This window comes from Acanthochromis polyacanthus, chromosome 11 (genome assembly GCF_021347895.1).
Source record: "Acanthochromis polyacanthus isolate Apoly-LR-REF ecotype Palm Island chromosome 11, KAUST_Apoly_ChrSc, whole genome shotgun sequence".
Taxonomy (NCBI): domain Eukaryota; kingdom Metazoa; phylum Chordata; class Actinopteri; family Pomacentridae; genus Acanthochromis; species Acanthochromis polyacanthus.
The window spans coordinates 18,566,681-18,591,114 of record NC_067123.1 but is presented as its reverse complement, the minus strand read 5'-3'; the positions used below and the strand labels follow the sequence as shown (position 1 = coordinate 18,591,114).

The 24,434-nt window shown below is 39.7% G+C and overlaps 1 protein-coding gene across 1 annotated transcript in view; it reads right to left on the bottom strand.

Moving 5' to 3' along the window:
* septin7a (septin 7a) overlaps positions 1 to 22,118 on the bottom strand; it is a 38,821-nt gene extending 16,703 nt beyond the window's left edge. Inside the window, exons 1-4 of the mRNA XM_051955903.1 lie at positions 21,999 to 22,118; positions 21,110 to 21,111; positions 15,034 to 15,136; positions 6,975 to 7,081 (exon numbers count right to left, since the gene is read on the bottom strand). Coding sequence (XP_051811863.1) covers positions 6,975 to 7,081; positions 15,034 to 15,136; positions 21,110 to 21,111; positions 21,999 to 22,053 — 267 coding nt within the window. The 5' untranslated portion in view covers positions 22,054 to 22,118. The remainder of the gene's footprint in view (positions 1 to 6,974; positions 7,082 to 15,033; positions 15,137 to 21,109; positions 21,112 to 21,998) is intronic.
* Positions 22,119 to 24,434: the final 2,316 nt, after the last annotated feature.

The following is a 24,434-nucleotide window of genomic DNA, read 5'->3' as shown; positions in this document are numbered from 1 at the left end:
AGTTCAGACTGGCTTTTGGTAAACTGATCTTTGACCTCCAGAACTAGCTACTGGGAGCCTAGATTGACCAGACAATGGTACAAATGACTATCATACTTTGAGTGGACGTTTAATTGACAAATTGACTTTTAGAGACCCTTTAAATTCCATAAATTACTAAATGTACCCTCCATGCAAGTTGGAAAACATGAAAATACTGTGCTTAGAAAAAACATCTGTGTCTGATGTGTTTCTTTTAATAAAAAAAGTTCATTGCATCGACATCTCCTGTTAATGAAAAATCCACAATTTGAAAATATTTATCATTTCAAAAGTTTAGCTACTAGTTACAGGATGCCTCCTACGTGACCAAAAGTCCATTCATTGTATATGCACAATGTAGGCTTCAGGTTTCTATGTCAGACTTCTGTCCAGTTGCTTTTTAGAGCAGGACTGTGACGTCAGGCACAAATTCTGCACACAGTAAAGGTCCAACTTTGGTAGACGTAACAATCACCACAACACATATTTGAATGGAGGAGGACTTTAAATGTTAAAAAGGAAGGAAGAAGACACTGCCTGGAGGAATCTGCAATATTTCAAATATCTCTTTCATTGTGTAACAGTAAAAGAATGACGTTTGCGATAATGCATCGTCTATACAGATCTCAACAGGCGTGCTACATCTACATAATAACCAAGTGGGTAAATCACAGCACGTCGGAGATAGTAGAACAAATTTTAAGTTGAAAGTGTAGGAATGCTGAAGGAGCAACATGGAAAAATACAGCAGAGTTTCTCTTCTTCTGCTGCATTGCAGGATGAGTCAAGCCACAGACATGCCTAATTAACAGACAGGCAGCTCACAGACAGTGAGTTCATGGGAAAACGGACATGAACACTGAATACACGTCATTCTGGGACAGCAATTCAAGTGTTATGGACTGTTTGACTGGATCACAGGACCACACGCTTATTTAATGTAATAACTAAACTGTGACTGTTGTGTGGGACAACTAACCACTCTTGAGACAGTTAAGGTGAATTACTACGCTACACTACACTACACAATTCTCCTTTGATCTGCTTAATATGAATGTAGGCTAGATGTGATCACTGACAGACGTATCAGACTGATTTTAGTTTTGCCACAGATTCGGTTTGCTTTTACTGGTACACAAATTTATCGCAACATTTCAGTTCAGTTTTTTTATGTGCAAATTGAAAATGCCAGTAAATGGCAAATGATGTCATGATAGATTTTAAATGTAATGTATTGCTACACTTAGTTACATGAAGACACATCTTTCAAACACACTGTTGAAAGCTGTTTCGGCTGTGCTTCTATGAATTCAACAGATTATCTTGTTATTTAATCTTAAAATTCCACTGAAGCAGGAGCGAGTTCCTGATATAAAAAACCAGGGCATGTCTGTGCATCGGCAGGACTGAGCTCAGTGCATATGTCAGTTTGCTGGCTAATTACCAAGTCAGTGTCCTTGCATGCTCTTATTAACAAGGAACAACAGAAAAGTCTATTCCAGCATTTATCACCTTCAGATAACACCCTCTCTGTTGGCCCACCTGGTCATCTAGCTAACCCCCCCCCCCCCCCCCCCCCCCCCCCCCCCCATCTTTTTAAAATAAAGAACTGGAGTCTATTACAGACAGCATTCCTCGGGGTTTCATCACATTCTTTGGCAGGGCCTAGAATAAAAGTGGCCACAATTATTTGAAATGTAATTATTATGTGGTTCTTGGAAAGAGAAAAAGAAAAGCTCTCTGTTCTTCATTTTAATCATCTCAGTCTTTGCAAGGATAAACAACAAGCAATACATGGTTTCAGCACAAGCATACATTTCAGCCCTGGGAGTGAAAACGTTGATGAATCCTCAAAGCTTCGGTCTGGGAGGAGGCAGAAGCACACAGACTCGCAGTCTAAATCTCTTTAAACTTTTAATAAGAGCTGAGGAGGTGTAATGGGCAGATAAACAAATTGGACGCAGCAGTGGGGTGAGGGCAGACAGAGCCCCTCAGTGTGTTGCCGGGGATTAGAGGAGATTTAAAACAAAGCAGTAGATCAGAAGGAACAGGTGAAGGGAAGATCTTCAACATGCAGCTGATTTCTGTACACCAACCCAAACGGAACACTTATAATTCCCCACTACGGGCTATAAAGAGGAGAGAGGAGCCGGTTGGAGCTCCTTCACACCAACAGTATCATCTTTCAGTCTTCAAAAGGAAGCTCAAGTAAAAGTATGCAGCTGTGAGCTCTATTTGAGGAAACTGCCAAACCCTTATCCTCAGCTCTGTCATTGCAAACAGCATCAAAGTTTAAAGACCTGGGGCATAAACCAGATGCCTCCCACATTTAGTTTCACTCTTGGTGGCAACATCAGCCTTGGCATACACACCTGTAGCTTTGATGTCTGTTAATGCCCGATTTAACATAAAGATTAAACTTACAGAGGGCTCATGAAGCTGTAATATTTGCTATTGTAAACAGACGTCTAGTCAGGAAAAATCTTCAGACAGTGATAAGTTTGGGATCAACAAAAGAACTTTGTAGGTAGTAGGAATGGGTACAGACTGAAATTACAAATGCCAGTAACAGTTCTAGATTTTGAAACACACACCAAACAAAATTTGTTTTTCAGTAATTTACATTTGTATATTAAAAAAATGGGTCGCATGGGCACTTGTAATGCAAAAAAGATGTGCCATGATCATGCTGTTAGATGTGTTGCAGGGACAAACTCTCAGAGAATTATCCCCAGATATGCAGTTCCCTTCAACTCTATGGAATGCTTTAGGCTCATTCAGATCCTTGTTCTGGTTTTACAGCTCCCAACTTCATTGTATTGCTTCATTGTCCTTGCTCTCAACCACCTAATTCCTAACTGAAGACTCAGTCATTTTCACAGAGCTGGTGAAGACCTAAGGCAACTGTCTGCCAACATGTCAGAAAGCATCTGCATCATGTTTACAGCTTTTTCTTCAGCTGTGAAAAAAAAGACTGATGCAGCTTTCAATGTTGTCTAAACTTAGGCTACCATACAGGAACTTCCTGAATAAAATTGCCTGAAACTGGCAGCTTAAAGGCTTCATGAGTTTGTACTACATGATGCAAGTACACTTTTCAGACGTGACAAATATTCATTGACACTTTCAAGAAACACCAGTGTAGATGTTCACAACTCACTGGTAATTTTAAAGTCAATAGAAAGCCTGCTAGCCGAGTTTAATATAACACAGAAAGCCTGTTGTTCAGTGATTCAATCCACTGATCTGGATAAACCTGCTGTTTGACTTGCATAATTATCATTTTTGTGGCACATTTACTACTTTAAAACTAGTCTATGACTATAAAGGGTCAATGAAAAATTGCTTTCTGTCCTAGGGCTACTGATAAGAGAAGACGGTAGTGTTTCATTGTATTGTCATTAATGCACACCTCATGAAGGCCATACCAATAACCAATTCCTGTATAAATACATAGTAAGTCATTGGAAAGTCATGCTGTAGTCATGTCATTAGGCGAAACCTTCTTGTCTTGGAATGGGGAGGGGCAGTGTACTATTCAGTCTGGCACGTGCCTTCTTTTATCAGTACATCATACCAGGAAGTAGTCTGCTTGTTTTGGTTTGAAACAGTACACATTTTAATGAGGTGTATAAGATCTACTATCATTGAGACACAGGAAATACAGTGCCAGTCAGGTCCAATCTGTTAAATTAAGGCAGTTGTAGCTCTAAGGCTAACTGATCAATTGATTGTTAGGAAAGACTAAAACTCATTCTCTGGTTCCTGCTTCAAAAATGCTTTCCTCTTTCTACAATGCATTTGGAAAGTTTCAAAGTTTTCTAATTTGCCAAGATGAACCCCAAAAAGTTGAATGCCAGACATGTCAAAACAGCAACTAACAGTTTGTGTTGGTGCTGCACCCAGCCAACAAATTAGAACATTTGGTCACCAGTCATGGCTAGCTGTTACATCACTGCAGATGTATCAGCTGAATCCTTGAATCCGCACCCCACACTAAATCTATGCTTCAAAGCTGTACATTGCTTGGAAAGTTTGAATACACATGAATTTGTCTTTCAGATCAGGTCCAGTACATGCATCTCTCTCTTTTATAGTGCAAAAAGGGTTGTGTTTACACTCTGGTCTTGTAGAGCAGAAAGAGGTAAACATAATACTTTCACAGAGATGTATGTTTATATCCAATCAAGCATAGCCACTGGCCATCCTAGCTAGACTGAACTCTCTACTGTCCTGACTGGCACAGACATGCCTTTCCATAAAAAGGTTCAAATAAAACACACTTAAAGTTTCCAATTTAACTGTATACCAGCTCTGCCTTTTACCAGATGACAGCATGCTAATCAACTAATAAACAAGTATATACATAAGGATTCAAAATGAAACAAAAATAACACACTTGCTCTTGTCTTTCTACCTACTTACTGGGGCTGATTTAATTAAGTTTTCAGTTATTGTCAATCACGTATTATTATGGTCTGGATGAATGTATACTCTGTTCAAGTACCAAGTATGGTGTCAACAAATCAATGTGTTGCTGACATCTGTCCTCACATCCTGTTTGCAGCACTCAATAGTCTATAACAACCAAATGGTTTTAAAAACAGAAAATTTATCTGATAACTTTTGTGTGGATTTGTCTGAAGATGATCTGCACGAAATTTGGTGAAAATCTGACATGTTTTTTGAACAAATGCAATGGAATGAAAAAATGACTTTGGCTGACAATAGGCTGTCAGGTCCTATACTTAGGATCTCTTATGCTATGGGCAGAGGAACAATTCTCAATTTTTTTTTTAAATTGAAGTGCTCCCCAGTGCTTAAATTACTTTTGTGACAACCTCAGACCAAGGTATGAACCAAGTTTGGTGTCAACTGCTTTCAGTTCGGCAGCTTTGCAAAAAAAAAAAAAAAAAAAGATTGGCTATAACAAATGAACAAGTTTGACAATTAAAAAAATATATTACTCCCTTGTGAGGTATATAATTTAATCTGTACTAATTTAGTTGAAAACTAGAAAAAAAATTGTGATTACCCTAAACCTCATTGCTAACCCTACTTTATTTATATTACAGAAACTGACATCATTGGGCACTTTAAACTCTAATCCAGTGGTACCTCATTTTTGAAAATTGGAAAAACAGTTCCGCACATAAAGACAGCTCCAAGTTTGTCCCATTGGTGATGCTAGAGTCATCAAGGCACAGACATGAAGCCTGATGAATAGATTTGAGGGACTGTTACAAATCACTAATTTCAAAATTTTTACTTATGGTTCATATACAACTATTTTATGAGAGTGCGCAAGCTCAAATTCCACGTGGTCGCCTTCATGTCACTGCATAATAATCATCTGGTTGAGTTGTTGCGCTGCTGGGAAGGCATATGGAGCTACAGTGTCAGAAATTGTGGTAGAAAGGAGTAAATTTTCTTCCTCTCTGGCCCACTCAGTTCACCTAACACAAGAATGAATACATCCAATTGTTACTATGTTCCAAAGATAAAGTGGTCTGTAGCTGATGATTACTAGGAGCTGCGATAAACACCAGTGGCAGAAGAACAAGATGAAGATGTATAAGAATTTATACTCTAGCAATCCTGCAGCAATACTATTTCACATACATTACATTTAGGATGCTTGACAGACAGTGGTGACTGAAAAATGTCAAGAGTAACATCTTCCTGATGTCGTACTTTAACAAAAATGTAAAGCACTTTTCAAGTAACACTTCACTTACTTTCCCGATTATCTAGCATGGAACATAGATATCCAGTAGGCATGTATATACATCTATTAGCAACAACAGTCACTTTAATAAAATTAGGTGAACGATCGCTTACTGCGATGCATCAAATTGAACATGCTTGGAGATGTAAAATACTCTAAGATATATTTACACATCTTTCATTAGAACATCCAAAAGCAGAACAGAAACCTGGGTCTTTCTACTATCTGTCCCACTGCAATACAATGCCAGCCAAGATGCACCTCACAAACCACTATGCATCATCTCTAAGGATGAAATAAAATAATTCCTCTGTGGGAAAAAAAAAAAAAATCTAAATATTGTTTTAATTATGCAGAATGTTAAGTGTTCACTCAGGAACACAGCACTGAAAGCAAGAAGCTGAGAGGTTGAGAAATAAAATTTAGTGGGCCTTTAAAATCTATTGAAAAGTGTGACTGATACTGGGGACTTGGCATTTGGGTGTGTGTATTTACACATTAAAAGGATTAGCTCCTGGAATTATATTTTGATGAATAAATCAAGAGCTTTGTTTCTTTAAAGTTTAATCTGAACTCAAAAGATTAAGATGGTGTTAAAAAATAAAATATAGGAACAGATTAGACATACATTTTTACTTTTATCACAAAAAGTTTAAAAAAAAAAAATCAGATGTGCTGTCATTATTTTTTATTTCCAAATGAGCAATCGTTTAAAAAAGCAGCACAATGGAGGGGAATGTTAGAAACACAGAACCTTAAAAAAAGCTAATTTTATTGTCCTATTTGAAATTGTAACACATTTTTGCCTTGGGCCATCAAGATATTTCTTTGTGAAAGCTGATTAACTGGTTCCACTGTCAAACACAAACACACATGAGGCAACAGCAAGGTGGAGCAGCCTCACAAAACAAGATCTCACACACCAACTATTTAGTTGGTGGCTATAATGCAGAGAGAAGAGGGTGAGGCACACCTGAATTAAAGCAGCCTCAAGCTCTGACACCTGAACTGCCCAGTGACAGAGTGAAAGTAAACCAGCATCGTTTAATCAACAGAAGAAAAAAAAAAACTAACTCTTTTCGGCATTAAAAATCTATTAGTTTCTGAGTCATACCAACAGAAAGGATGAATCCACAATGAATACAAAAAAACAGCAATAAGTCAAATGGGGAAATTACTGCACTGTGGGAACTGCATGCATTTTTGGGAATAGAAAGACATTTACCTGTACTGTTTTTTTGATTCTATGAGAGGGACCCGGATATTCAGGGGAATACAGGTCTGTCAGAAAGAGTGAGTTGATCAGCGTCGACTTCCCCAGCCCAGATTCTCCTGCAAGACAAAGACATGGACAGAGTGAGTGGGTGAGAGAAAACTCGAGAGATGCATTTCACGCTATACTTGTTTTCTAATCCTCTTTTTCATGCCAGACTGGGGCGCAACATGACACAGTCTCCAGATGTTTATCAACTGCCTTTCCAACGCAGTCTTTTGCTGTTTGACATTCTTCACATGTTTCAGATTCAAAACTTTTTTTTTAGCACAGGAAATGGCTCAGTTTAACCTTCTTTTTTATAACCAGGCAAGCAGTGAGACGAAGGAAGAGAAGGACAGGGTGGAAGTTTTGTCCTCCCAAATTCTTATCCTGTCTGCATGTCAGGAATCTAATCAGAGAATCGTGGGAAGGGAGGAGAGGGGAAGGAAGATTTCAAACCACCACAGTCATGAATTTTTCACTCTAAAAAAGGAAAGAAAAATGAAATCACAGATTCCATTAAATAGTTTTCCAAGAAATCCAACGCACACGAAAAAAAACAATAAACTGACAGAATGATTCACTCTAAGAATTATAAAATTTTGTTTCAGAATTTTCATGGACGCTTCACCAGCTCATATGAGTTCAGTATTGATTTTAAAGTCCCTCTCCTATCACTGATTTAACTCCTACAAACTAATCTGTCTCTCAGACTTGCATAAGTAGATTTTTTTTCTCCATGAAAGCAATTGCTTACCGTATTTAAATGGCTTAGATACAGCTCTACACTGGTAATTTCTCTTACTCTAGAATGTTGCTTTCTCTATGAAGACTCTGCCTCTTCGTCCACCCACCCCAGCAGCTCAAGCACATCAGCTCACCTATGTCTGTGCTTAAACCCTGTAAAACTAATTTTTGTTGCACAATGGAAAGTTGTAACAGAGTAATTAAGTCATACATGACTGAACTAGGGCTGGACCTGAATATCCAAATATTCGGTCATTGTGGTGGTATTTGAATATATATTTTGAGATCCGAATACCTTGTCCCTTTAACTTAAAGCTAGGGTCCATCTCACAAAGCTTGGCGTTCTCCTTTCAATCTGTCTTTATTGCACCAGTTTGGACAGCTTTGATGCTACTTTCAGGATGTTGGTCCTGAAAGCTGCAATGAATAAATTACAACTCCAAAATGAGCACTAAGTCCAGTGAAAACCAATGTAATTGCGTCAAAACAAATTCTGTTATTGCTTAGTTCATATATGAAATGTAGTCCTTCATTCACAAGTCCCACTCATTCTGCTCAATTAATAAATAGAAGGCAAACTGTGATCAATCACGATTGATAATCAAAATCTGATCAATATTCAATTTGTCGATTCAGTTGCTACATAATTGTCTAAACAGCCAGGCCACTCCTTAAATATGTGGCCTTTGCGGTGTGATGTACCATCACTGTTTGTTTGCCTTAAGCAACCAGCATTGAAGCACTGACTACAGCACGTCTCCATTATAATATGCTGTAGGAAATTGTGTCAATGGTTCATAGAGTTTACTGTCAGTGTGACATGATATGAAGCACTGAGGTCATGTTATAGTCTCGATCAACAGTTTCAAAAATTCAGATCATGATTCAAATGCCTTTGATTTGGTCAAACCTTGACTGCCACTTACACAACCGATATATTTAGGGTGGATTTATGGTTCCTCATGACAAGTTTTTAAGATGTGCTGTACAACCACCTTAAAAACATCAAATGGGTTGTATTCGTTCCCAACAGCAACACAGGAAGACGGAGGAAAGCCGTCCATCACAGAGAGGTGGGGGAGGTGGCATTAATTATATAAAGTTACAGATAATAGCGGCACTAACACTAGTAAGGTGTAAGAAGGAAGATTTTCAACACTATCCAACCATCCAACATGCAGTTTGGACAGTATGGTCTGATGCTGAATGATACTAACCTTGTCAGCAAGTTGATTTCTCGCGATATTTGTGAGTTCACAAATCTCTCAAGAAACCATCTTGCACCGCTCCCGCATTCACTGTTCGTACAGAGCCAAGTTGGCACGGGCCAATCACGCAGCAGTATTCGTGTGTGGGGCGGGATATTCGGGTGTGAAGACGACACCAAGCGCCAGTAGACCAAAACAAACAGGGCAACGGAGGACAACGATCGTGTAGATGCTGCTATTAAGTCAGTTTTAGCTGAATCTCCTCTCGCTTCTTTGAAGGAAGACCAACGAGAGGCGCTTTGCGCATTTCTGGATGGTAAAGATGTTTGTGCTTTTTTACCTACGGGTTTTGATAAGAGTTTAATCTACCAATTGGTTCCGCTCGTTGTGAAGATCCCGCGATTGGCTAAAAACAAACCAGTCAGAGGCGGGACATACTGTTGCATTGTCCAATCCGTGCCTCTTTCCTCCGAACGGATTTACATGGAGCGGTCCCAGATTGATATTGTGGAGTACTATCAAGTACTACACAATATCAATCTGGCTATTGCCAGGTTAGAATAATACTGGGACCAGGATAGCTTGAGCTTCAGATAGCTTGTCTCAGTTGTCTTTGAACAGTTTTAGTGCAGATCAATTTAGCCCCTTCGGAGCTACAACAAACACCCAACAACTCAAACAAGAAAACAGGAACCTTAAGGGCATGACTGTGGTAAACCAATACCATCAGCAGTGTGCCTGTTAAGACTGGGATGAGTGGAGGGTAAGAAGGAGCTGCTGAACAAAAGCTTCAGTGTGTGCGAAGAGGCAGTCATACGCCGGGTTGGCACAGAAGCAAAAGAGCTGCTCCTGACCTTTACAAGTGGCCATGGCCAACAGGAGCTAAGGCTGCCAACAACTCAGCCACTCAACACTCCATGAATAGGGAGGAGGACGGCAAGATGAAAAACATCACACAAAAGGATCCTTCACTAAACACACTCTGAGTCAAAAATATTTTCCTAAGAGGGTAGAGCCACATTTATCTCGCAATCTCAACAGAAAGGTTTCAGCGATTATAACTGGTCTGTGATGAAACATGTAAGACCACTAAACATTTCTTCAAGGCTGAAAAGGAATGGAGAACTCTTGTGTACTAGGGGCTGATGGGTATCAGGGGGAGGCTGTGGTTTTGAGCAAACTGTGGGTGAAATGCATGTGATAAAAACGTCAGCTTGATTTAGGAAAGCTCAGAGTTGACAAGAGCAGCAGGAAAGAGTTGGTGAGATTCTGTTCCAAGTTTAGGGCCAGTGTAAGTAGAAGGAAGATGAGAGGCTCTGGTTACACAAACACCAAAATTCTTCAACTCAAACTTATGATGGTGGTGGTGCGTTGAGTGAAGATGCTGATCGTGTTTGGTCAAAGATGTGGCTGTCTGGATGGGAGGGGGCATGGAGTGTGTCATCAATCTGCCACAGGACCCAACCATTATATAACACAGCCAAGATGAGCTACGGAGATCTTATAAGACAGTAATTGGCTATGACTTACTAAAAAATATTCCATACTCTGGCTGCTCTGAGTCAGGATAGCACAATACATGATGTCTGACTTTGTACCCATAACACCGGTTTTTAATATTCAACTAAAAAATTATCCAACAAAAAACATACAGTGGTCAGAAGTTTCAAGTCCATCTCCGGTCATTGGGTAAAGCCCTAAAAAAAGTCAATGTGAATCAAAGTTACGAAGGTAGAAGGTATTTCAAAAAAAGAATCCCTACCTGCATTACAGTGGAATCGAGAATCATTAAAAACTGGGATTTATAAGCAGGATCGGAATCGGCATCAACTCTTTTTTCGAGACTGTCATCAGTACGTCGAAGTTTCAAGGCAGAAATGCTTAAACTTGATTTGCACCAGAGGTCTTTGCAAACATTGTGAGCTAAGCTGTTCCACTTGTTTGTGCTTGTCTGTGTTCACTCCATTTCAAAATTACTTCTCATACTGTGGCTACTCACATATTTTATGATGTTAAATTTGATATACACAACAAACTGATAAAAATGTTTTTGACGATGATTTGATTAAGCTGAATTTTCAATCAGAAACACTACCTCATGTACAGTGCTGGCATAGGCCACCTATGTTTTGTGCCTCTGATGAGCACTAATATATCAAGTGTTTACTTTTACTTTAATGTCTTCACTGGTACTTACAATACTCAATCATGATGGCTCACATTTAAATGAAAAAGAAGTGTGCTTGGAATATAATTCATTAACAATGTCCTAACAAGCTGTTGAGTGAAAATCCTGCAAGCTTGCCAGCCAGCTAAGTCTAGATGACACTGTTGTATGACAATCGTGGACATGGTGCCAGAGTCTGCTGTGGTATAGCTTATAGCTTAGCCAAGTTCACTAGCATGGGAAAAGGTGGTTAAGAAACAAGGCATGTATCATGTGGCTGCACTCCTTTCTAACCATGCTTCTCTCTACAGTTGTTCCAGTTTGGTTTGTGTTTGAAGTTTGAATGAAGGGCTCCTCGACTGATAATTCAACCCACTGAGGGCAAGCTAGCTATGAACTATATTAGGATATAAAATGTTCACTTTCTACAAACAACAAGCAGCAAAGAGTGCTAAATCAGCCAGCAGCAGTGGGGAAATTAACTCAACTTAGTAATATGCTAATGTATGACCAGAGCATATTTAACTGCTATAGTCATTACTAAATTATTACAATTTGACCAACTGGCTACATCAGTCAAAGCTACTCCTTGCTACTGAGTTGCTTTAATGTCCCCAATGTCAGCTACACTTGACCCAGCATAAATAGTGACCCCATTCCATGTCATTAGAAGTGAGCATCCTGGTTGCAGCACCAGAGGAGGGCCACTCTGAGCGGGCCGGCCCGCCAAGCTGAGGCCCATCGGCTCGCTCAGCAGCCAGCTCACTTCCTTTAAAGGAAATTTCCAGCAGCTGTGTAAACCATGGGGGTTTATTCAAAAGCACTTCCCACTGCATGCAAGAGGCTGGTGGAGGGGAAGCAGGAAAAGTTTGACTTTTGAGACGGAGATCGCATTAGGTCCATTCATTTGCCAGGGTTTCTTGGACACTGGGCTACTCATGTGCAGGTGATGTGGAAAGTAGTCTGTTGATTTATTTCAGGGAAATTCTGCGCATTCAACATTACCTCCTGAAAGCACTCCGTGTTTATGAATGGGACTTTCCCTACAAAGAGGCAGGAGACAGTAGAAGTTTAACAAGTCTAGGGCACAAAAAATGTTAGACATATATCTATTGACAAAGCCATCATTTTCCCGTGTCAGACTGCTTCTCTCCCACCTACAAGCTCCTGTTTACGTGAGGCCATTCTGTCCATAAAGATTATACCAGAGCTCATTCACCTCTCTGTCAACCAGGACCCAAAACAATGAGCTCTAACTGCGGTGGCAAACATCAAGGTCAGTTCCTGCCAACATGGAAAAGACAGCCAAATATTGACTTTGACCAGCAAATGACTCTGGCCCACTTTCACTTATCCACTAACAATCTATGCCCCTCTACAGCCACACAAGCACTGCACTAGCACTTTCACTCATATAGACCCATGCAGAAAAGCTCTAGGTTAAAAACAGAGTTCCCACTGTGGCCTTGACATTTGATTTATCCCCTCCTGTTGTTTATATTCACATTTTCAAGCTCATTTATTACAAATACATCAGAAAATATGATTAACATTAGACTAAAAAGCTGAGGAAAAAAATGTTGTTTAAATGTTAATGTGAAGGTAGTGTTGTAAGAAGCAAAAGGATGACATGTTTTGTTTCTTTCTGACAAAGGCTTCAAAATATTTACATAATCAATGACTGCACAAACTATTTTCTTGATTGACTAATTGTCTTATTTATTGAAACAGCAAACTGCTCTTTATAGTGTACCATCAACCAAGGACTTACAATGTCTTATTTAATCTGAAAAACAGCCAAAAAAAACCCCAAAAACCATAAAGCCTTTTATCATGTATGACAAAGAAAGACATTGGATCCTCACATTTATAATCTATGCTTGAACTGAGGTGAAATGAGAGACTATCCAAACCATTTAATTTAATGTCAACTGATTAATAAATGAATCAATTCAGATCCATTTCGGACCTTGTTTGGGATATTTGTTGCTAATATGTAGCGCTGTGGAGACATTGGGATATTTAGTGAAAGGCTGCAGTACGTTTAATGGGAATAAATGGGTAGACATTTTCGGGGACAGGATCACATTGTTGGACATCCAGAGCACCATGAGGCGGATTGTCTGTCATACCATGCTTTCTGAAACTATTTCTTCAACGACAAATGTTAGGGTTGTGGTGCCTGGCTACAGTCCGAACCAACATGCCAGCATCCAGCAGGCCGACATCCCGTTCTCGTCTTCTCTTGTCATCTGTGGCAGTGAATAAAGCTGCATTTTATGGTGGCCTTTTATAGTCACTGGTCAAAGGAGTGTCTGTGTACTGCTCACTATCTGATCATTGTCCTGGTAATTCACACCAGACTAGGGCGTGGAATAAGTCAATAGTCAAGAACTTATCAGCAGTTGAACAATAAATGCATGCTGAACCACCTGTCTAACACTTATTCAGTGATATTACTTGTTGTCTAATTGCTCTGGGTTGGTGAGCTTTCCCTTGATGACTGTCCATTTATATACCTGACTGTAGTAAGTCTAGTTATTATTCCTCCTTCCAAGGCTAAGCCACGGTAACTGTATGTTTCCAGTGTTGTTTGTCTGTCACGCAGCAGATGTAAGCAAAAGCTACCACCCTGAAATTCATGAAACTTGGTAATGAGGTGGAGCACAGGCACAGGAAGAGTCCATTAAATGTTGGTGCAGATCTGAGCCAATTTGCAAAATTGGGTACTGACCTCAGTGGACGACTGTTCTCTCTGAGTGCAGTTCAATGTTTTTGTGAAGTGCAGAAGAAAGCTCTGTTAATTCCTAATGTGTTCATCTTTTCCTGTGGCTGTGAACAGACTGGTTTTCTGGACTACTTCCATTCACACTTCCTTTCTAATGCTGTAATGTCTAATAAAGTAAGCACTAAAATGCAATAAAAAAAACCTGTTTGTAGTGTGTTTTATATTTCTCGTTCTTGAATAGGTCTATAAATTCCATGATATCCCATAAATTCCATAACCAGTGGGTCCCAAAAAGGTAAATGTGTTTTAAAACACTCAGCTAAAAAACATAAAGAGAAGTACGCATTATCTGATTCTTCACCTACTCCAGCATGACAAATGTGTGACTTTGCCAATAACTCTGCTATTCTAATTACATGCTGCACATAAAATTGCCACATAACAGCCTCTTTCCTGAGAGTGCACAGCAGGGGGAAACTCCAGGGCGTGACTACATGAATGAAGCCAGAAGGGAGGAGGGTGCTCTCATGTCCATAGAAACGGGTTCTTTAGCCCTGGAGGCAGGTAAGCTCTATAAGCCATGAACCCTGGGGATAGGATGTGACATCACGCAGGCATTCAAGGCAACTTCCTGCTCAGGTAGCCCTCGACAACATGCAGTAGAGAAAGGAAGGGTTGCATGGGTGCGCCTCCCTTCGAATCAGCTGCTCAGGCTTTGACTTTGGTTGCATGAATGGAATGACAGGAAACCTCCTCCCTTCACGCACTCCAAGAGACACACACAAACACACCAAAGCAACACTAGTGGGCTGAATGTACTGCTGAACAGCAAACATTTGCTTTGAGTACGGTTTTCTGGAGCCTTGTTTTACATGTAACTTATCCTCCTCAAATACAAGCATCCCTAATGCGTTTGGGCAGCCATATGCTTACGCTTTCAGCCATCACATTTGTGTGAAATTCAATACACTTCAACATATGAACACGTGCAGAAGGATATACGGGTTCTTATACTGACAGAGTCTCTGCAGGTGCCAACATTTTTGAATAGACACTTGAATAGGCAAATAATGAAAAAGTGTAACGATCTCAGTCAATGTTTGTTCAGATGAATACCTGATTGTGTCACAGCTGAAGAGACACGAGGACGTGAAAAGGTGCTAAAAGAGAATTACTCACCCACAACCATAAGCGTGAACTCGAAACCTCTCTTCACAGATTTTCTGTAAACTTGGTTGGGTAGATTTGCAAAACCCACATAGCCCTCCAGGTTCTTCTGTTGCTGTGGACAAAAAATAAACAGCTGAAACTTTTCTCCAAAGGCAACAAGACCACACTGGAAAATGAGCACAGACTGCGGGACAATCCTCATCCTGATTTCAGAAATACTGCAAACACTTTCAAGCCACTAAATACTTTGTTGTGCCCTAAACAAATACACTGAGGCTGCATGAATCATTGATACCTACTTGAGCAAAATTATGGAAAGACAGGGAAGCCTGGTCAGTGATGAGATGAGAAAACACAAAACATGGAAAATAGTTTTGCTGATAGAAACATGCTAACACCAACTTATCTGGGAGACAAAATAATGCTGGAATGAAACTAAAGCCTCAGCTGTTCAGTCCTGCTTAACTCATTTGTTTACATTTTGTAAAGTTGGCACCTTAATTACCTATTAGCAGCTCCTCTTTATAATGTTCCTTTAGTTGTTAAGACAGTGTTAATCCTCTTACTGTGACACTAAAGAATACTTAAACATATGATGGACCTCGTGCAAAGTCCAAAGCCTCATTGTTTCTGTGCTTTCTAAGCTAACTTAGAATGTTCATTTGCTTTCTGTCTTGGTTCGTCCTACTGGATATCTAGATCTAGTACAAACCACTTCCTGTAATTTTACCAAGATTAAAATCCCATCCAGAACCTTGAGTTAAATTACCAGGGACCACAGGGAATATGCTGAACTCCATCATACCTAATGAAGTCCAATTTTTATTAGATGTTCATTGCAGAAATATTACTAGGTAATTCGTTATTACCTAGCATTACAGAGCACGACTGTATCAGATAAGATTAACAGGCATAGGTGATGATGTAATATTGTTCTTATTTTCAGCTACATAATCACACTCTTCAAGAGCTGCGGTCATTCCTGCTTGTGTCATAATGGACTATATAGCCAGCTGTTTAAACAAGAAATAGCTAGGTAGGGTATGCAAAACAAATATCTGTATTTCTGATTCTGAGTCAAAACGAACATTTCAGACATACACAATGCCACTCAAAGTCAATTTTACGATTCATGTGTTTAGAGTTTCACATTACAAACATATGCAGATATCCACAATTCACATTATAGATATCTGCAGCTGAATTAGTCCAGGTATCTACAGTTGAATTCTAGTTCAAGATGTATTTATTTCCCCTAAATTCAAGATATCTACATTGTCCCTTTTAAACAAAGGGAGTCTGAACTAGTCAGATCTATGCTGTGGATTTCCCAAACTGGAATTCTGTCAAATCAAAATGTGAATACAGATATTTGAATTAGAATTTAGACAAGGCCAAATGACATCGCAGATAAATTTGTAAATACATCAGAAGCTATGGCAAATGGCAGAGGAAACTCGCTTTTCCAACTTAATATAGTACACCACCCACAACCACATATGGCATCTGTTTCACTGCTTAGTCAAGAGGCCTGAGGTTCTAATACACTCTGACCATAAGTCACAGATGAATGAATCTCTTCACAAACTTCTTGCTGAGAATTTCTTCCAATTTCACAGCATTTTCAACTGGTCACCACCACAACAGCCACCATTACTTCAGCGTACAATGTTCAAATGCTTTGCCAGACCAATATCCAATGGAAAACCAAACATGAGCAGTGGTATGCACATCCATTCAGATGATTCATAATAACCTTTGAGATATATATAACTATTATTTTGACTTGTCAAAGTGACGTTGACATATAATTTTGATTTTGGATCGTCAAACAGCTTGACATAGGTATCTCATGAACTTTTCCTTTTGTTTTCCATTTTAAATGATCAGCTGAAGCAACTCAAGGCCTCGTGATAAAATTTCCGCCACAAATTTTGTGCTTACCAAACCTCTTGTATTTATATGTATATTTTGAGAGCACCTGTAGTCGAGTCTGGACAAATTGCAACCACTTTGGTTCCGACTGAAATATCTAAGTGAATACTACTCTAGATAGATGCCTGTGAAATTTTACACAACTTTTATAGAAGTACTAATGAAAAACACAAGAATTCAAAGACACATTTGAAGTCATTTAATAACCATTTTAAACCTAGATCCAAATCATTTTAAATTCTTATTTGATTCATGGATTTCAGGCTGTATGCTGTAGGTGTGCTCAGATTCAAATGGTTCCACTAAAAATAAACAAGAACCTGCATTTCTCTATATATGATGAACAGAGATTTTAGAACATTTTAAAGCAGAGTACTTACAGCTGAGTTGGAAAGCAAGTTGTCAAGGTGACAAAAAATGAAACAGGAAGCCAGGAGTCAGTGTAGGTAGGTCCAGGAATCAGGAACAAATCCAAACAAAAGAGAACAAGAGAAAGTTGTCAGTAAAACCACATTTTAAAATGGCACAGGAATTCTCCTTTAGTTTCGCTATTAGGCTGGATACCTCCAGAGACTAATGAATAAGTGGACCAATTTACATAAAGACAGGAAATATCAGTCTGGCTCACTGACTTACTGTAAGCACAACGAGAAAATCTCGAAAAAGCTGGAAAACTCTTAACAGCAGTCACAGGTGTGCTAATAATCTAGAACACAGGTTTCAGTCATTTTTATACATCTCCCTCTGATAGCTAATAGACAATAAAGCTCCAATAATGCAAGGCTTTCCCTAATCTTATAAAGTAATATAATAGAAAAAAGGGCATGCTAAACCATTCTTTTCTACATGAATAAAAGTTTGCCAGTTGAGGAGGGAAGAAATTACCTAATTAAATTAAACTTTGACTTCATTTGGTAAATTTAATAACCCTCAAAGTACATTGTTACTCATCCCTGCAAATGACAAGAATAAGTAATCTAAATGTGGATGAGAATCATTGATAAGGCCCTAAGATACTACTGTAGTACATGATTAAACATTAGGAGGGAATGCTATCTTTATTGAAAACAATTCTGACAGACAGAGGAGAAGAAATTGAAAAAAAAATTCTTCAAATAGACACTTTTCAAAACCACATTCACGAGAATGCCACTCTAACCACCTCAGCAAACCAAGCTTGTGAGGGGGAAACACTGCCAGTCCTGAAGTGTGACTTACAAAAAGCTTCAGTGATCATCACTAAAACAGACTGTTCACACATGACATTACTACAGTCCTATGGGTGAACAAAGTCAGACCTCCAGTAGAGTAACTGCAGAGCATCTTTAAGTGGTTATTTCCCATGTGTTTATAGGAGCTGTGACCAGTTAATCTGAGCATTGAAGATGATGCGTCCTCCACTTGTCACACTGTAACTATCTACACACGTACACCTTTCTGACAGGCTACCGGCATACTGGCTTACATCCAAAGGCCCTCTCCTCCCCACCACTTCCTGTTCTGCATGCAGTTGACGAAGAGCAGAGCACTCAAACATTCAGACTGAAACAATGTGCAAATGCTGCAAACATAAGCTTATCTCTAATGTGAAGGAGCACCCATAACACACAAACACACTGTAATTAATGACAGGGAATCTAAACATTGCAAGTGATGTTTCTGTACAGCGCTGTACACTTTCACATGCATTTTATAAAGAGCATCGGGAGCAGCTGTCTTCTGAAGCATTGTGTGAGAGACGCTATGAGAAATTTCACGTACATTGCCACAGGTGGCAGCTGTAACCACACAATTCACACAAATTACTTTACAAAACAGTTTGCTAAATTGCATCTCAGAAACATGCATTAAATTAACTTGTTTGCTGCAATTATAGCTGCTCGACATAAACACCATTTTAAAAGTAAGCAAAGAAAACGCTTTACAACTTCCTGACTGTGAGGTGTTAACCAAAGGAAGACGGGTTGTTGTAACAACAGACTCCTTATATGTCACTGAAAAACTGAATCAGTGCAGGGAAGCAATGCAGTAGTTACAGACAGTCCAATGCATGGTGCACTTTGCTGTTTGCTAAAGTACCGGAAACAATGCGGTTAGCTTCCCGGAAGCCGGGGTTATGAAGAGGTCCAGAGATCCCAGAGGCAGAGCACCGAGTATGAATTCAACAGCAGACAGGATCACAGTGCTTTGTAGACAAAGTGCTTCCCACGACCCGACAAGACATTTCATGCAGCATCCCACACTGTCCTTCCAAACTTCTCTGTTAAAGCAAATGGGCTTCATTTACAATGGGACTGAAATGCTCCAAATCAGATATTCCTCACACATGGAACAGATGAGGTTTCAAAGAGACGGGGATTTTACAGTAAATGCTGATCCTTTAGCTCTTTAAGATGGAGCTACAGGTGTGTTTGCTGATCGTCCGTAAGGGTCGCACAACACAAGTGGGCTTCTCTGCTGTCTAACTGCTAACTGTTGCAGTGCTAATGAACTCTGCAGTATAATTTTGTAAAACAAAATGTCTCTCACAGCTGTATGGTTTAGCTAGCTACCTGATGTTCATACTACCATTAAGCTAGGATTTTCAAACACTAACAGGCCTGGAGCTCAGTGTCTGTCAGCAGAGAGCGCACACTGCTGCTAATCCTGCTAATTTTCAGGTGCTACAGGATTCTGATTACATGCATCCAACATTTAAACTACAGTGATGAAGTTTATCTGTGACGCTCTGCTCAGGGTAAAAATACATTTTAGAGGTATTGTTAAATACTGACATATTGCCTGGACTGATAAAGTTGCTGCAACAGTAGCTGTTCTACTATCATATGACACAAGAAAACTGCATTATTGGTGTTTTACCCCACTTGCATGTATCGATTCTTACAAACTTACGTCCTTGCTGATCATCGTGTGCTGCAGCTGTGTGCCACATAAGAACAGTAGGTAACTTGCATGTCAGTAACAGGTGTCCCTTTTCATCAGCAGGTACTGTGTAAAACTGTTAGCTCTAAGACAACCTCTGCTTGCAGACAGCTGTTCCCGATGTGATGAATGCTGCTTTTCTGGTAGTTGTACTAGTGAGGTTAGCTGTGGCTACTCATCATATCTGTAGGATTACTGAGCCATTTTTATTTGTTCCGAGTAAAGAGTAGTAGCTGCTAGCAGAATGACGATTCAATACTGGTTTAACGCATTTCACGATCACGTACCAGTCATTCAAAGGTTCTGTTGCAAATGTTACTAGTCTAGGATCATTTGCAGCTGTCTGAGAGAAACCCTGTCCCCCCAACATCCACTGCTAGAGTCTCAAAATCAATGAATAAAATGCTATGATACACCGTTAACACGATGCATCCCAACATTGATATGATGTCTCAGCGTATGATTTTCAACAACTACCATCAATCACATGAGGCTGAGTTCTGAAATAATTACAATTTACAGCTTATTTCAATGCACACACTAATGTTCACAACACTACATTGACAATAACGTAAACAGAGGAAAGAAACTGAAGACTTTATCTGCAGCCACACAACTAAACAGACCACAAGCAAGACAATGAAATGTCAAAAATAGATGTGGCACGAGCATGGGCAAACCTCTGACTGCATATAGAGAAGGGAAAACAAAGTCTTCCTTTTAGATACCCTCAGACATGACTCTGCTACTCTAAAATGACCGTTCCCCTGGCAATTGACAGCCAGGCCACCTGACACTGTCTGGCAAAATGCCTGACCTGCCCATCTGTGCTATGTCAATGCCACTATGCAAACACCACAGACAAGATGTCACTTGGCTCTAATTTTACTCCCATGGTAGCCTTAGATTTTTAATTGCTCATTATGTAGCGCCAAATATACGTCTCCATCCTGGAGCTCGGGACCACATACTCTCTTTTCTCTTCTGAATGGCAAGATAAACAGCAGCACGAAGGAGCCTGAAAGTAGTCGACTACTTTGAATGATTAGGCGTGTAACAGCAAAAATGGCACAATAATTAGGCCTGCCTCCCACACATAATCCTAACAGGATCAAGGATTACGTCAACAATGCAAATGATTCATATATAATTGCTCAAGAGAAGAATACTCATGTGGCTGTCAGCGGAGAAATGCACTTGACATCCCAGTGAGACTCAGCTGACAAACTGCTGTTTGAAGCATAGCAGACTGACCTGTTTCACCACCTGGCAGGATACCTTCTGGAGCCCAGTCCTCTCTGTTATTCAGTCGCATTTCTGGTGAACAATGAACTTTAACAGCCTTTTAGGCATGTTTAGTGGGTTAGATTACAACAACAGAGAGCTGAGACTTCTTTTGTAACGAGCAGGCTTAACTACGTAGCTAGAGACAAAACAAAGGAACTGGCAGACTAACGTATGAACCAACGACAGGATGGCTCGAAATGATAATGTGCGGTGATAAATGTTGTCCAATGACCTCCTAGTCAAACCCTATTAATGAACCAACATGTAGTTTACCACAAAAGTTTAATTGAAACACTGCCTCAGCGTAATTTAACGTCACTCATTAAGCTGTTGTTTGAATGAGGCAAAACGTTAAACACCAAACAACAGACAGAAGTCGGGAGCTTCAACTCTTAAACATGGTTTCCATATACTTCCCATAATATTAACAATAGCCCCAGTTGTAGCCAAACACATGGTGCGAGCAGCGTGAACTGGGTTAACGTCTAAATAGCTGCCAAACTTCCACTTAAGGCAACACCAAATTTACCGGAAGACCAACAGCAGTTTGAGAGGCGTGAAGCTGCGCTGGCCGAAGAACAAAGAGAACCAACAGATTTCTACATGAAATTCGGTGTGCTATTTTTCCATGAGCAGAGTTAACCGGGGCTCGGCTAACTAACACTGGCTGACTAGTCCAGAACGAGACCCAACTTCACCTCCACGCTTTTTCGGTTCGCTTACAGAGAAAACTCGCTGCTCGCTGAACAAACGCCAAACTGTTAAAAAAAAAGTTCAACTAGGTTCAGCTTTACAGAGCACTGAAGGTTTAAAACTCGAAGAAAACTCACCCATTATGCCGCCGTTCCCGTCTGCTTCACTGACCGATGTTTCTCCGCCTGACATTCCCTCTCTGAAACTCAGCACACAGCTCGGTGAAGTAGTAGTAGTAATAGTGATACCGAGCGGGATACGCACATTATTGGACGTAATGGCATGTGATTGACGAGAGAACGTCAACGCAAATTGCGTACGCTCTCTTTGGAGAATACAAGCAACGACATATCGCGAGATTTTGTACCGAATCAAATACCACTTGCGATTACAACCTAATACGAACTGTTTACAAATTTATAAGAATACTAACTGTATTACTGAGGATAACTCCAACTATAAACTGGTATATATGACTAAGATTTGCACTAGACTTTTTACACTTCGTCGATACAAACTAATGAAACCACACATACGTTCAGTCTTCATGGAAATAACCGGCCAATAGCGCCGTTTGGTGGAAATGTGTATGAACTACAGTTTACACTTGGACAGGTGTGAGCAGAGCATCATAATAAATGTATTGGCAGGAGCAGGATCGATGCTATGAAGATGCATAAGTTACCTCTGATTAAAAACACAAAAAAATAGAAAGGAATTCCTAGATAAAGCATTCATTTTAGCAACAATGCCACAGAAAATGTTCACTTAACTTTGGGTAGAAGCATCAGACAGATATTGCCTGAATCAACAGTTCATTCACTCTTCACACTGGGTGGGAAGTCTTCCGCTCATTTACTTAAACAGAAGTACTCATACGTGAATGTAAAAATGCTCTATTAATAATAAAAATCTAAGTTTGCCTGGTACACAACTACCTTCTGTTTCTTGTAGGAATAAAATAGTAATTTTAAAAAAAAACAAGGTCTGTCAACAAAAAAATATAATAAAACTGTGTTAAATGCAGGTAACAGAAAAGTGTTACTTTTCTTTAATGGCCATATGAATCACCTACTGTGTAATGAGTGTAGCTGGATATCATCACTTCATCAAAAAAGTGGTTGAAAAAAGAGCAAGACTGCTTAGCACAGATTAATGGAGTGTTCCTGAGATGGTTGTTCTTCCAGCAGAATCTCACATCCCTGCTACTGAAGCTCTAATGAATGAAGAATGACAACTGGATTCTTAGTCACCTCCCTGACCAAGGCCCTTCTTCTGCAGTTACTCAGTTTGTCAGACAGCAACCTCTATGAATGATCCCGGGGGTTTCAGTGTCTTCCTTGTCACAGTTACTGAGGCCACTGCGCTATTGAGCATCTATGCCTCACCAACATTTTGTCATGGACATCCATGGAGAGTACTTTGGATTTCATGGGTCACATGTACTGAATTGTTCAAGTTTATTATGCAGGTGGGTTACTTTCTCAGCAATACACAGTCAGTTCAGCTTGGCACAGGTTGACGCCTATCAGGGTCTTAACATAAAATGGCTGCATATTAAAGATGTCACAGACAGACAGAGTAGAGAAACGAATTTTTGTGATATATGCGCTATGATGAAGTCTATTGTGCACAAATTACAGTACACCAGAGTGGAGTGACTTCAGTACTAGTGCGATCATATGCGTGAGTGAAGGTGTGTGTTAATCATTGCTGTTCATGGCTGTTCATCAATCAGTCTGAGAGTTGTGAAGATATTTCATTCTGGACCCAAGTGATGCACTGACTTGACTGGCTGGCTGCTGCTGCGGCCAAAATCACATATAATAAATTTTTCTAACTTAATTAATTACAAAGAAAGAAAGAAAGAAAGAAAGAAAGAAAGAAAGAAAAAGAAAAAAAGAGAAAGCCTGGCAGAAAAACACTACAGAATGCTGTGCAGGATTCTGCGTGTTTTGGGGAAAAAATAAACTATCAAAAAGCATTGCAGATATGAACCATCCTACGCAAGGCAGCAGTAAAATCAATCCTGTGAGCCTGAGCAGCCTCACTCAGCAGCATATACGTACATGACAGCCTCTGGCTGTGAAATCAAATGAAATGGAGTGTGGCAAAGAGGAGAATGAAGTTGTCGCATCACATTATACGAAGCTGCCAGCTGATGTACAGAAGGCTTCAGATGAACCACCTGGGTCACTGTGCTGCTCAGTGTTATTACTGTGTACTGTTGATTAAGCTGTTGTGATGCTCTTACACATGCTGTAGCGGTTGAAGAAGAGCTGCTTAGACACTAGTAAATGTATAATTACACTGACAATTAACTGCATTCTTGGCTTGATTAATATCCTCCATCCTACTATGGTTATACTGTAACAGTGAAAGGAAATTTTTACCTCCATTTCCAAAACAGAGCTCAGTAACAGCTACATACAAACAGATCAAAATGGAATGTGTCTCTATGAAAATACAACCAAATTACAGTGCATTTCTCTCTCAGTACAAAGAGTGGATTGATGCGGATCATGCTATTGACAATAACAAAAAACAGATGTTAGGATGTGCTTCATTTTGAT